The sequence below is a fragment of the Festucalex cinctus genome, chromosome 9 (genome assembly GCF_051991245.1).
Source record: "Festucalex cinctus isolate MCC-2025b chromosome 9, RoL_Fcin_1.0, whole genome shotgun sequence".
Taxonomy (NCBI): domain Eukaryota; kingdom Metazoa; phylum Chordata; class Actinopteri; order Syngnathiformes; family Syngnathidae; genus Festucalex; species Festucalex cinctus.
This window is the reverse complement of record NC_135419.1, coordinates 26,718,315-26,732,606: the sequence shown is the minus strand read 5'-3', so window position 1 is coordinate 26,732,606 and position 14,292 is coordinate 26,718,315. Positions and strand designations below refer to the sequence as shown.

General features: G+C 41.4%; 1 protein-coding gene across 12 annotated transcripts in view; it reads left to right on the top strand.

Moving 5' to 3' along the window:
* The window catches only part of tctn1 (tectonic family member 1), a 54,897-nt gene that overhangs the window by 37,895 nt on the left and 2,710 nt on the right, over positions 1-14,292 (top strand). For 4 of the 12 annotated variants that reach the window (XM_077533087.1, XM_077533091.1, XM_077533089.1 and 1 more), the window contains 5 exons: positions 4,170-4,304; positions 4,376-4,501; positions 12,722-12,833; positions 12,909-13,044; positions 13,136-13,289. In XM_077533087.1, coding sequence (XP_077389213.1) covers positions 4,170-4,304; positions 4,376-4,501; positions 12,722-12,833; positions 12,909-13,044; positions 13,136-13,289 — 663 coding nt within the window. Of the gene's footprint in view, positions 1-3,476; positions 3,685-3,713; positions 4,099-4,169; positions 4,307-4,375; positions 4,502-12,721; positions 12,834-12,908; positions 13,045-13,135; positions 13,290-14,292 lie in introns of those variants that run through there. The other 8 variants (XM_077533083.1, XM_077533085.1, XM_077533084.1 and 5 more) reach the window with 8 other exon arrangements.

Here is a 14,292-nt window from a genome sequence, read left to right as displayed (position 1 = left end):
ATTCAATAATTATATATAAACCGAATCTACCAAATAACAGAACAGACTCCCTACTTTTTGTCCCGTCCCGTTCTTTTATAATTGACAGCAGAAAAATGTAGGTTTGCCAAAATACAGCCATTTCTCCCATGGACTCTGAAACTGTGTTTATTTCCTATAAAATGGGGCTATGATGTCATCTACCGGTGGTTGGGCATCAGTAAAGTTGTTTCCAAGTTTGATATTTACAGTGGAGCATGCTCAGATTCGCCCCCATTTAGCACCGCTCTAAAAAATACAATTGACAAGTATACTTGTCAAAGGCAGTGAATGAGTTAAAACATTTCAAAAAAACGTATTGACACGTTATTGGGAGCAAATGAGTTAAAAGGAACACATTTGTTAAAAAAGTCAGGTTGATTTCCATTTATGCAGTTCTAGCACCCTCTAGTGGCTTGTTTATTAGTGCAATTTAATTTTCATTAGGGACGTTTTGGCCTTCTATGTTTAAAATCTATGCTAATTGTCAGATGAAGGGGAACCTAATTTGCTTGTGAAGCGATCAATGTGTGCTTGCATTAGTAAGTGCCTCAATATTGTTATTCGAGATTATAGGTGGTTTATATGCATTGCTGTTATGTACAAAAGCACAATATTGTGCTTTTTTTAGTATGAGCTCTCTTTTTCTTTTTTTTTCTTTTTTTTTTTTACAATATTGTGATCTTTTTTTAAATATCGCGAACGCCCCACAATATCGTGATAATTATCGTGTTGTGACCTTTATATCGTGATAATATCGTATTGTGATATTTGGATATCGTTACATCCCTCGTTAAAACTGCAAGGGAAGTGGGAATGGTGTGCTGTTGTGTGTGTGATACATGTGCCGACTGGCGTCACCGTAGTGACGTGATGCTCATTCATTTTGGACGGAGCCGCTCCGTCCCACGACACAGGTCTTCCACTTGCATTTAGGCTTTTTTTTTTTTTTCCACACATTTTTTCCACACATTTTTTCCACACTCCGTTAACCACATGTACCATATAAAGTGTTGTTGTTGTTGTTGTTTTTTTTATAGGAAGATAGTATAAAAAAATCAAACAGTAAATACAGCTGCATGTTAGTTTTTTTTAAAATGCGCTCCAGACATTTGCTGTGCGCTGAGATGGTGAGAGCACTGCGCAATTACGCACGTGGACAGCTGAGAGCAGGGCTATCAACATACGACCTGCGGGCCGGATCAGGCCCGCAAAGGGGTTTAATTGGGCCCGCGAGATAATTTTGTTAAATTAAAACAAAAAAATTGTCATGTTGGACTATTAATTAATTAATTAGTTAATCAGCCGGCCACAATCAAAACATATAAATTTGTAATTTCACAAGCAGTCCTCAGATGAGCAATGCAACTTGTATGGGGAATCGTCGTCCTTGATGTCATTATTTTACACACAACATAAACTACGGTTTGTTTAATTATTATTATCATTCTTTTTAATCATACACCGACATAAACGTGTTAAGTACGACACAAATTAAATTACTGGCAACACAAATAGCTATGACAAGGATTAGCGTACTTATAACGTCATTAACTCATTTGCTCCCAAAAATGTATAAGTATGTTCTATTTTAAATATTACCATGCTCCTTCCAAAGATGTATTTAGATTTTTATGTTTGTTTGTTTGTTATGGGCGGCACGGTGATCGAGTGGTTAGCATGTCCGCCTCCCAGTTCTGAGGACTCCGGTTCGAGTCCAGGCTCCGGCCTTCCTGGGTGGAGTTTGCATGTTCTCCCCGTGCCCGCGTGGGTCTTCTCCAGGTACTACGGTCTCCTCCCACATTCCAAAGACATGCATGGCAGGTTAATTGGGCGCTCCGAATTGTCCCTAGGTGTGCTTGTGAGTGTGGATGGTTGTTGGTCTCTGTGTGCCCTGTGATTGGCTGGCAACCAGTCCAGGGTGTCCCCCGCCTACTGCCCAGAGCCAGCTGAGATAGGCGCCAGCACCCCCCGCGACCCTTGTGAGGATTAAGCGGTCAAGAAAATGGATGGATGGATGGATATTTGTTTGTTGTTTTTTAAATGCTAGAGCAAATAGGACGCTTTGATGCAGCCTCTGAACTGAAGAGAATGCTTCAAGCAATGGTAGTTATTACAGAAACGACCAGCAGGTGGCAGCAGAGTATAAGAGATCAACCTGGGCCATGTTGCAAAAAGCTCTTTTTCGCCACTGTTTTAAACAGATTTGTGAATAATGATGAAACTTTGCTATATTCTAATGCCAATTGTTGCAAAATGGAAACAGATAGAATGTGCTGGGAGTGAATGAGTTAATTACGCCACGCAATGCACAACAATATATATGCAAAACAGGTAGATTTAACACATCCGGAAATTATTGATTGATTGATTTCCATTTGTGCAGTTTTAGCACCCTCTTGTGGCTAGTTTTTTAGCGCAGTTTAATTTTCACAAGGCATGTTTTGGCCCTTCTATGTTTAAAATCTACAGTAATTGTCAGATGAAGGGGAACGTAATATGCCAGTGAAGCGAGTCAAAATGTGGAGGAACTCAATGTGTGCGTGCATTAACAAGTAAGGGCCTCAATATTAAGTGTTATTAGAGATTGTAGGTGGTTTATACGCATTGCTGTTATGTACAAAAGCACAATTTTGTGCGTTTTTTTAGTGTGAGTTTTTTTTTTTTTTTTTTTGTTACAATATTGTGACCTTTTTTAAATAACGTCCACCTCCCCACAATATTGTGATAATTATTGTATCGTGAGCTTCATATTGTGATAATATCGTATTGTGTTGTTTGGATATTGTTCCATCCTTATTTGCTTAACTCATTCACTGCCTTTGACAAGTATACTTGTCAATTGTATTTTTTAGAGCGGTGCTAAATGGGGGCGAATCTGAGCATGCTCCACTGTAAATATCAAACTTGGAAACAACTTTACTGATGCCCAACCACCGGTAGATGACATCATTGCCCCATTTTATAGGAAATAAACACAGTTTCAGAGTCCATGGGAGAAATGGCTGTATTTTGGCAAACCTACATTTTTCTGCTGTCAATTATAAAAGAACGGGACGGGACAAAAAGTAGGGAGTCTATTCTGTTATTTGGTAGATTCGGTTTCTATATAATTATTGAATGTAATATCACGTGAGTATTGGAAATGTAAAAATTTTCTATAATGACTGGCAGTGAATGAGTTTTAATGGGCAAGTGTCATGCCTTCAGTTCCTGATCATAAAATGGCCACTAGAGCGGTGGCCATGAGATGGGTCCAAATGGGTGAATTTTGTTTCTTAACTCTTAACTATCCGTCTATCCATTTTCTGAAAACCGCTTGCACCTGACAAGGGTTATGGGGGGTGTTGGAGCCAATCCCAGCTGGCTTCGGGCAGTAGGCGGGGTACACCCTGAACTGGTTGCCAGGAAATCGCACTAACTCTTAACTAATATTCCACAAATTTAATATTATTCAGAATGCCATGTTTAGACTAGTGTGGGCCGGGGTCGGGGATGAGATCCTGCTCCAAGTGGAGCAGTTCAAATATCTTGAGGTCTCGAGTGAAAGCGGATGGAGCGGAAGATCGACAGCGTTGTGGTGAAGATTTACCCGGCGATCTACGTTCCTATCCTCATCTATGGTCAGGAGCTGTGAGTCGTGACTGAAAGAACATGATCCCAGATACAAGCGGACGAATGTGTTTGCTCCCCAGGTGGTCTGGGCTCTCCTTTCGAAACAGGGTGAGAAACTCGGTCATCCAGGAGGAACTTAGAGTCGAGCCGCTGCTCCTCCGCGTTCAGAGGAGCCAGCTGAGGTCGCTCGGGGATCTGGTTCGGATGACTCCTGGACGCCTCCCCGGAGAAGTGTTCGGCATGTCCCACCAGCAGAAGGCCCCAAGAACACTCTGGAGAGACTATGTCTCTCGGCTGGCTTGGAAACTACCTTGGGGTCTCCTCAGAGATGGTAGATGAAGTGGCTGGGGAGAGGGAAGTCTGGGCTTCACTGCTTAAGCTGCTGCCCCGTGACCCAAACCCGGATAAGTGCTAGAAGATGGATGGATGGATGGATGGATGGATTTTCTGAAAAGAAAAAAAAACGTATAAATACGTCTTTGGCATTGAATGAGTTACAAAAAATACATTGCTCAACCTCTGTGTGTGATTCTCAGGTTGTTCATGTGGAGATGGCGTCAGTTGTGTTGCAGTCTTTAGTTGGCACCCAAAATGAAGTCATGATCAGTGAAGAGGAAACCATGAAGCCATATCTTCTTAATCCGAATGTTTGCTCAAATGTTGTGTTGAAGGTGAGTAACAACTTTTCGACTTCGTTTACAGGTATATTTTTAAAATGTATTGGGGTTTTTTGTTTCCTCAGGTTGCATATTTGGTGGTGTACAACGAATCAGGCCAAATAGTGCATGCTGCAGTACATTTGCTGCTTGGTAATGTTCATGTAACACCACTTACCCTGGAACAGGAGTTCTCTATCAAGTTTATTCAGGTATTATTTAAGATCAGTAATCTGTTTCGTTTTCTTGTTTTTAGCTTACACAGGTGTTATTCACAAAATAATACAAAAACATTGTAGAATTTGTAGTGATGCATGATATGAAAAATTTCAACCGATACCGATAACCGATAATTTCCTGCTTTGTCTCTTCCAAATATGTATTTTCTCTATTAAATGGCTAACAAACAAGTACAGTGATACCTCGGCTGACGAACACTTTAGCTCACGAACTTTTCGCCTCACGAACATTAAATTCGCGAGAATTTAGTCTCTGCTGATGAACTACTTTTCGGTGGACGAACCAAACCACGCGGTCGAACAGCACCACGGTGGCGGCCACGAGAAGCTGACGCACGCTCACGGCGTCCCAGTTCGTCACCCCCTTTCTTTTAGTGCGGACGCGGTTTGTGTTTGATAGACATTTTGAGTGTACTTTTGCTATTATGGGACCAAAAAAGACCCCACCACAGGCTAGTGTTAAGCCTAATGCTTACCAGCGAGGGACGGCGATTCGGCGGCGCGTTTGCATTGAAGTCAATGGAGTTCGCGCCACTAAAAAAAGCGAAAGTGCCATCACGTACCTCAAAAAAGGAGAAAATCGTGCCACGGCTGTTTAGTCCCAGGAAAGAGGTGAAAGTAGTTGGCGGTGCTCACTTTTTGTTGACTCGCTAAAGTGCTCCACTTCCTTGTCACCAAGGGACACACCTCCTCCGCTCCGGTGAGCACGAAAGTGCGAATGAGCGACAACCGTTCCATAAACACTCTACGCGGTGAAACGCTCGCGAATGAAGTAAGTCTACCATTGCTACTATCCTTAAGAACTACCATCACAAAGTAAAATAAAACGACTTTATTATACAGTACAATTTATTTCTTTAATTACAATACAATAGCACATTTATTATACATAAAATAAGGTATAGTTTTGTGTAGTTTTAAGGCTTATTTAGTAGAAAATTATGTTTTATAGGGACCTGGGAACGGATTATTCTCATTTTAATGGTTTCTTATGGGAAATAAATGTTCGGAAGAAGAACTTTTCGGCTTACACACACTCTCTGGGAATTAAGTTCGTGAGCCGAGGTATCACTGTACCGTATTTTCACGACCATAAGGCACACCTAAAAGCCTTCAATTTTTTCTAAAGCTGACCCTGCGCCTTATAATCCAGTGCGCCTTATATATGGATCAATATTGAGCCGCAACAGGTATCGCTGTCAAGACGCTATCGGTGACCCTGCACGATCGGTGACGCGCATGTGTAGAAGATCCCGCCATCTTGGATCGCTAGCTAATACTAATACTTTACCTCAGAGAAAATAATAAAACAGCTGTTTATTCATTTTGGGAGTGAATGGAGTTGTCAGAAAGCTGGTTTGTAATCTATTAATAAAGTTTGACTGACCTATATGACTCTTTTGTTGACATTCCCTTTAGCACAGCACCATCTAATGGATGCATAACGTAACCCCAGCCTCTACTGTAGCGCCTTATATATGGAAAAAGTTTGAAACTATGTCATAGATTGAAGGTGCGCCTTATAATGAGGTGCGCCTTCTAGTGTGGAAAATACGGTACTCAAAATAAAAACTTAATTTGAAAATTAATATAGAACTACAACTGGTTTATCTGGAAAAACAAAACATTCATGTATGTATGCATTATGCAATAGGAATGCATTTATTCATTCCTAAGTGCATGAGGATGAGCTAGGTGAGCAGTAGTTCAAATAAATAGACAGAAGTGCATACAGGTTTACGGAATTACTGTTATTGCAGCAACCCTTGTGGGTGCGTGGCGGGTCATGTAGTTTCCCATGGTCTGGACGGGCCCTGAAGGCAATACAGATGTAAAAAAAAACAACAACAAAAAAAACATGAATGAATACATAATCAAATAAGCTACGCACATTAGCGTGTTGTGTTGTGGCTTGGTTATGGCCAACAGTAACTGGCATTAGTTATTTCACTGCTTGGCTTGATCATTTCACAAATTCTAGAGTATTAATGTTTTGACTGTAGGCTACTGGGCAAAGTAGAGATTTCTTTGAAAACTAACAAATTAAAATCTAAAATAACTTATGGCACACATACTTGAAACCCCCCCACGCCCCAACTGCGGTGAAACTTACGTTTAGTGAAGTCCGGTCTCGTCAATCAAGCTGTGGCCGAATATCAGTGACATCATTATACAGGCGAGGAGGGACGCATACTAGAAGAAGCGACAGCTTGGGAGGATGTAACGAGGCTCGCCTCCAAATGTGCTATTAACTTGCAAAAACCCGAGTCAGCTCCAGAAAAAGGCTGCTTGTCTAGTGCGATGGATGCCATAACTTTGCCGTTAATGGCTTTAGCCTTGTTGTTGTTGCTGCCTTGCTGGGTTGTTAGCTTAGCGCCATTAGCTTAGCGGCATTGTCTGTAGCGCTATGAATGCCATAACTTTGGAGTTAATGGCTTTAGCCTGGTTGTTGTTGTTGCTGCCTTGTAGGGTTGTTAGCTTAGCGCCGTTAGCTTAGCGCCATTGTCTGTAGCGCTATGAATGCCATAACTTTGGAGTTAATGGCTTTAGCCTTGTTGTTGTTGCTGCCTTGCTGGGTTGTTAGCTTAGCGCCGTTAGCTTAGCTCCATTGTCTGTAGCGCTATGAATGTCATAACTTTGGCGTTAATGGCTTTAGCCTTGTTGTTGTTGCTGCCTTGCTGGGTTGTTAGCTTAGCGGCGTTAGCTTAGCGCCATTGTCTGTAGCGCCATGAATGCCATAACTTTGGCGTTAATGCTTTAGCCTTGTTGTTGTTGCTGCCTTGCTGGGTTGTTAGCTTAGCGCCGTTAGCTTAGCGCCATTGTCTGTAGCGCTATGAATGCCATAATTTTGGCGTTAATGACTTTAGCCTTGTTGTTGTTGCTGCCTTGCGGGGTTGTTAGCTTAGCGCCGTTAGCTTAGGGCCATTGTCTCTAGCGCAATGAATTCTATAACTTTGGCGTTAATGGCTTTAGCCTTGTTGTTGTTGCTGCCTTGCTGAGTTGTTAGCTTAATGCCGTTAGCTTGACACTATTAGCTGCTGCTTCACGTTAGTACAAAACGACTTCGCCGCAATGGTGGATTTTCAGGTGAGCAAAAGCCTTCTTTAGCCCTCTTAGAATCCTTGCTGAAAAGGTTTTGATCTTCTGCCATGGAGAAAAACGACTACACTGGTGAAGAGGACATGTTGATTGCTACGTGCTAGTTTGCTACTGTAGTGTGGGCCAAGCTTTGGTTTTGCCAAGCGAGGTGGGCCGGTCTACGAAAGCGAGAGGCGCGATAGATGACGTAATCAACGTCATCGGTGTCCGCTCAGGTGGCTTGGGGGTGGCCTTGGTGCTGCCGCGGCCTGGGGATTTCGGGGGGGGGGGCGGTGCTCGCTTTGCTGGACCGCGGTTGACGGCTTCTTTCTTTGGTGGTGGTCCTTATGCATGCCAGATCCGTCGCACCAGCATCTACTGAAACTCAACAGAAGTAGCCTCTCCCTCCCACAGCCCCTTGAATCAGTGGGTGCTGGTGTCTGTGGATCTCACTTTGCTTTATCTATCCTTCCCTCCTTCCTCTCTTTAGTTTTTCCTCTGGTCACTTGAGATCTCAATTTATTGGAAGTTTGAGGTTTCTGGGGTTGGCATAAGACTCTGGTTTTGTAACCACGCAGGAGGGGTTTTGTTGGTGCTGGATTTCACTTTGATGGATTGGATGTACTGGCTTCTATGGATCTCAATCTGCCTTATCGATCCTTCCCTCCTTCCTCTCTTTAGTTTTTCCTCTGGTCTCTTGAGATCTCGCTAAATTTGCTGGAATTTAGAGGCTTCCGGGGTTGGCGTAAGACTTTGATTTTGTAATCATGGGGAAGGCAGGAAGTGTTTGGTCGGTGCTGGATTTCACTTTGATTTATCTTTCTTTTCTCTTTATTTTTTTCTGACCTTTTCTCTGGTCTCCTGACCATTTAAACCTCACGACTCTGGCAAGATTCTGAAGTACCTGGTTAAGGCGAAGGGTAATGGAATATTTATAAGGCTTTAGGTGAATTAATGAGTATAAATTTACACGTATTTGCACGCACACGCACGCGCGCGCACGCACGCACGCACGCACGCAAACGCACACACGCAAACGCACGCACACACACAAAAAAAAAAAGAGCAATGATGATAAGACGTTGAATCGGTAAGACTACCGAATGAACAATTCTGAGCTCTTTAAAAAAAAAAAAAAAAAAAAAGGTGACGTAATCAACGTGACGTGGTCTATACATGATGTAAGCAGCGCGACTTGGTCTATTGTGGACTGCTCGCGTGACAGTATACAGACTGGCTAAAATGTACCTATCGGGCCGATAAAAAAAAAAAAAAAAAAAGACGTCATATTTTCCCATATCGGTCGATATTTTATTGGTTCGATAAATATCGTGCATCCCAAATAATTTGTGATCTGGTTGGCATTTACTTTAGAAACAAAGTGCATATCAGCAGATGGACAATATTTACCATTTACTGCATCACAATAATCGACATATCAGGATTAATCGGTATACGAATCGAATCGGCAGGTACTAGGCAATTCAGACCCCTACGCCTGCCAATTTTCGTTGCCGTAGGTCAAACGTGGCGGGATTAGTTTTTATTTTAACTCTCGGGGGCGCTATAGAGCCATGTTGTTATGACAACTTCATCATATCAAATCTTTCGCCGGATCCGAAAAATGTGCAAAGTTTAGTGACGTGTTTACAAATGTGATTGTTTGCGGAGAAGGCGGAAGGATAAAGAGTCATTTCTCCAGATACAATAGGGACCCTCACAGCGGTCATTGCCTGGGCCCTAATAAGAGCGTCAAGCGGAAGTGCTGGGTGATGTGACTGACAGTTTGTTTTACTTCCTATAGATAGATAGACAGGCAGGTAAGGTAGTTTATTCATCACATGAAGGAAATTGTGAAAAATGTGAAAGAGGTTGACTTTTTTTTTTTTTTTTTTAAGCCATTACAAGCCTCCCTACATGGGCCCCGCCCTTTTAACTCTTTGACCACCAAAAACGTTGAATGACGTACGCTAAAATCCTAATGAATGCGGCCATAAACCTTAATTGACGTTTACTAAGGTTTTTTGTTTTTTTTTCTCTCAATGGGCAGTGCAACGTCTTGTGCTGCACCGCCTGCTCAATGGGTTGTGGAATCAGAAACACCCACTAACTATGGCCAGCAGATGGCAGCATTGTATCTTTTTTCAATAGGCTCACGGTATATGAAATTACAATGAAACATGACTGATATGATGAAATTGAACGTTTTCAAGGATGACGTGAATGATCAAAGCCTTTGTCACATTAAATCTAATTCACAGAGCGTCAACAAAAAAATAATAATATCTAAGTCACTGTTGTGCAAAAAATCTTTTCAATGTCACTCAAATGACCTATTTTCAAATGGTGATTACTAAAGAACGGAATAAGGTAGAAACATACTTTTTTTATGTTTATTGAGTCGTAGCGCACAATATTTTGTCGTCCCCTCCATTGCCCCGCCGCGCCCGTCCTCCGCAAATGAATCTTAACTCATAGTCCAGGCCGGACTTCGAACGGCGCAGGGAAACTCCTCCCCACTTTCCCGTGTGTGCTAGGCCTTGAATCGGAACCACTCCATTGTGTACATTGGCCGCAGGAGTCAGCGCACTTGGAATATGTAGTAGCTTATAGACCGGAAAATACAATAATGGCAGCAGAGCATGTGTCAAGGACAATGAAACATCAACTTAATAACTACATTAAGGTTTTTCTTTTTGTCTTAAAACGCCATCATAACCTTCATAGCTATTAGGCCATCTAAAGCCCAATTCACACTGGCTGCGGAACGGACGCGGTTCGTTTTCCGTACGGTGGCCGTATGGACGCCGCAAGGACTGTAATTCACACCGCGTGCGTTGCGTGTCCGGAAATCTGCTCCCGACAAACCACAAGATCACGTGGGGTTCACGCTGGAGAGTTGAGTTCACGCAATAACAACCGTGTATATATAGTCCTATTTGTAAACAATAGCCACGCTTGCCTGTTGTCACATCGATATGCTTTTTGGACATTATTTCTGGGACTTCTAACATGGCTGTTGTACCATGTTTAAGTACGTTTTGTGTTTAAATAGTGTCATTTTGTCGTGTTTAATTCTGAGCTCATTTTTTGTCTTAAATGTTCGACTGATGTCATGCTATGTAGCTAGCTGGCTTCCCTCCCCAAAGAAACAAATTTGCAAACGGTTTTATTTTGAAATATACCGGATTTACATTGATGCGAGACGCCCGACTTCCTGTCTGGCTCGTGTAATGTCTTTAACTTCATGAAAATCTGCGTGCGGCGTCCGGAAGAAATAGAACGCTTGTAGAAACCTTCTGCACTGCAGCAGTCGTTCCACACCACAGACGCACCGCACCGAAGCTGGTGTGAATTGACATGTAGACTTGAATGCGTTCTATCCTTGCGGCGTCCGTACGGAGAACGCACCGCTTCCGTTCCGCAGCCAGTGTGAATTGGGATTAAGGCACCCCACGATTCGATTCGATTACGATTAAGGGTGCTACAATTCGATTATTGAACGATTATCACGTGACTAATGATCATCACGTTTATCATGATTTTCAATGCATATTTTTTTCCACGATTTTTTTCTTACTTTGTGGCTACTTCATACTTTTAAGGTATATTTGTCAGTATTCATTAATTAAAGTATCCAAACCAAACGCTGCCCTTAAGCTGCTCTTTTTCACAAGAAGGTGCAAAAACAATTGTTTCAAAGGCAGTACTTTTAAAAAATAGATGTCTCTATTACAATAATATAAGATTTACTCTGGTGGAATGAATTCCACATTTTCTGGAAAATATTAAACATAAAGTGCTTTTAGAAATAAATAAGACTTCTTTTAACCAAAATACTTTGTGTTTTCACAGATTTCTGTACTTTTAGCAGCGGTAGTGTTCTGTTTAGTGTTGTTCCGATACCATTTTTTGGCCCCCGATACGATTCCGATACCCAGCTTTGCAGTATCGGCCGATACCATACCGATACATAAGGTTTTTTTTCCCCTCAACATGAAAAAGCTGTCCTGCCATTGGTTCAGAGCATTCAAGAGCCAATAGGATATCTTAGATCGGCACGCAGTGAGCATGTCACGTATCAGTGAAAGTCGTACACGAGCAAGACACAAGATGCTGCATCCAAAGTCCTATATTAGCGTTGGAATTAATAGGTATCGGCATGTTACTTGTGAGTAGTCACTGATACCGATACCACTGTTTTAATGCAGTATCGGCGCCTCTGCCGATACCAGTATCGGTATCGGAACAACACAGTTCTGTTTTTAAATTATTATGGAAAATAATAGGTTTTGAACATATATTAGTCGTAATCAAAACCGAAATGCTTCCAAAAGCTAGCTTTTAATTCTGGGGAGAAAATCTGTCTCTCATTAACTTCTGCTGCCGCTATCCTCACCATGTGCCTTCCTTTAACTCATTTACTCGCCAAAAAGTATAAATACGTTCTATTTTAAATATTACCATGCTCCCAAAAATTTAATTATACATTTTGGCTTTGATGCAACCTCTGAACTGAAGAGAGTGCTTGAAGCAATGGTAGTTATTACAAAAACGGCCAGCAGATGGCAGCAGAGTATAAGAGACCAAAAACCTCTTTTTTTTCCCCCCACTATTTTAAACAGATCTGTGAATAATAATGAAACTTAGCCATATTCTAATGCTAATTGATGCAAAATGGAAACGGATGGAAATATTTTTTTTCCTGATGAAAGAGGAGACTTTAATCTTTCTTTGGTAGGTTACATGTTTTTATAGCAATAGGATACAATATTCTATGGGCCTTGCAAAATCAGTCAAAATCCAGTAAAACAGCGAAAATGTCCTGGTAGTGAATGAGGTCAGTGTCCGGCCGGCAGGCCTGTCTTTTAATTTCCTTTCGCAAGCTGCGGTAGTGTTTCTGTCATTAAATTATTATGGTAAATAATCAGTTTTGAACATTTATGAATCGTAATCTAATCGTCACATGTCAAACCTCGATTAATCTGATAACCGATGTATTGGCACACTCCTAATAGCTATGACTGCATTCAAACGGAGATCGGCAACAGAAGCAACACATATCATATCACAGGTACTGTATTGATTTAACAACTGTCTTTTATCATTTAATAGGACAAGAATAAGAACGCACCACTCCATAACAGTGGAAATCCAGGTTATATCGTCGGACTTCCTATTTTGTCTGCACAAGAAATTGCTGAATACCCTTTACATAGTATGAACGGTATTATTACTAACATGACTTTAGTTTTCTTGCCTTCTGTTTGTTTAGTTTTCTTGTCTTGTGTTGTCCTTACAGGAAGGGTTTTAAACATCAGCCCTGGAGACACACAGTCTCTTCTCCAGAGTTCTGCAAACCATAACTGTATGAACAGTCCTCATCAGCGCTCTCCTGTCTTGTTTGGTGTGAACGCAATGTCTGGCTGCACATTAAGGCATGACTTTTCTAAGTACATACTCAATATGAAAAGATGTGTGCAGTATGTGATTGGACGTCGTCTCTTTTTTTTTTTTTTTTTTTTGCAGCCTCAAGGATGCAGCCAACTGCTCCGTTGTTTCCCAAATCATTCTTGATGCTCTGCGAGGACAAATCTATCACCAATATGTTGCTAAATTTGGAAACTCGGCATTGCACAATCCCCTTGACTGGGTGCCCATCAAGCGCAACTATAATCACAGGGTGAGCGCCGTCTGACTGCTTCTTATTAAGACCAGCCAGACACTGAGCGACGCGGCCGAACATCACTAAACGAGATAATCTCAAAATAAAAAAAAAAAAGACAAAATGGTTATTGTATGCATTGTACATTATTTGTGCTGATTTGAGTTGATTAAATCATAGAATTTAAGTGTTTAATTTGATAACTAATGGATTGCTTGGTTCTATGTAATTGGAGCGGCTAATAAATCGTATGTCCTTTTTTGTAGCTTAACTCATTTGCTCCCAATAACGTGTAAATACGTTTTTTTTATGTTTTAAGTGTCCCAAAGACGTATTTATACGTTTTTTGTTTTGTTTTGTTTTTTATGCTAGAGCATACAGATGCAGCCTCTCAACCACAAATAATGGTTGCAGAAATGGTTGTTATTACTAGTGTTGTTCCGATACCGTTTTTTGCCTCCTCATACCGATTCCGATACCAAGCTTTGAAGTATCGGCTGATGCCGATACCATACCGATACCTAAGGTTTTTTTTTTCCTCAACATGAGAAAGCTGCCCTGCCATTGGTTTAGAGCATTCAAGGGCCAATAGGATATCTTAGATCAGCATGCAGTGAACATGTCACATATCAGTGAATGTAGTGCATGAGCAAGACACAAGATGCTACATCCAAAGTCCTATATTAGCCTTGGAATTAATGCTATCGGCATGTTACTTGTTAGTAGTCACCGATACCGATACCACTGTTTTAGTGCAGTATCGGGACCTCTGCCGATACCAGTATCGGTATCGGAACAACACTAGTTAACACAAACGGCCAGCAGGTGGCAGCAGAGCAAAGGAGATCAACCAGGGCCATCTAGAAAAAAAGCTCAATTACTTAAAATTTTAAATAGATTTGTGAAAACTGCTGAACCTTAGCTGTCTTCTAATGCTAATTGCTGCAAAACGGAAACAGATAGAAACATACTTTTTTTTCCGGTTGAAAGAAGAGACTTTAATCTTTCTTTTGATAGGTTC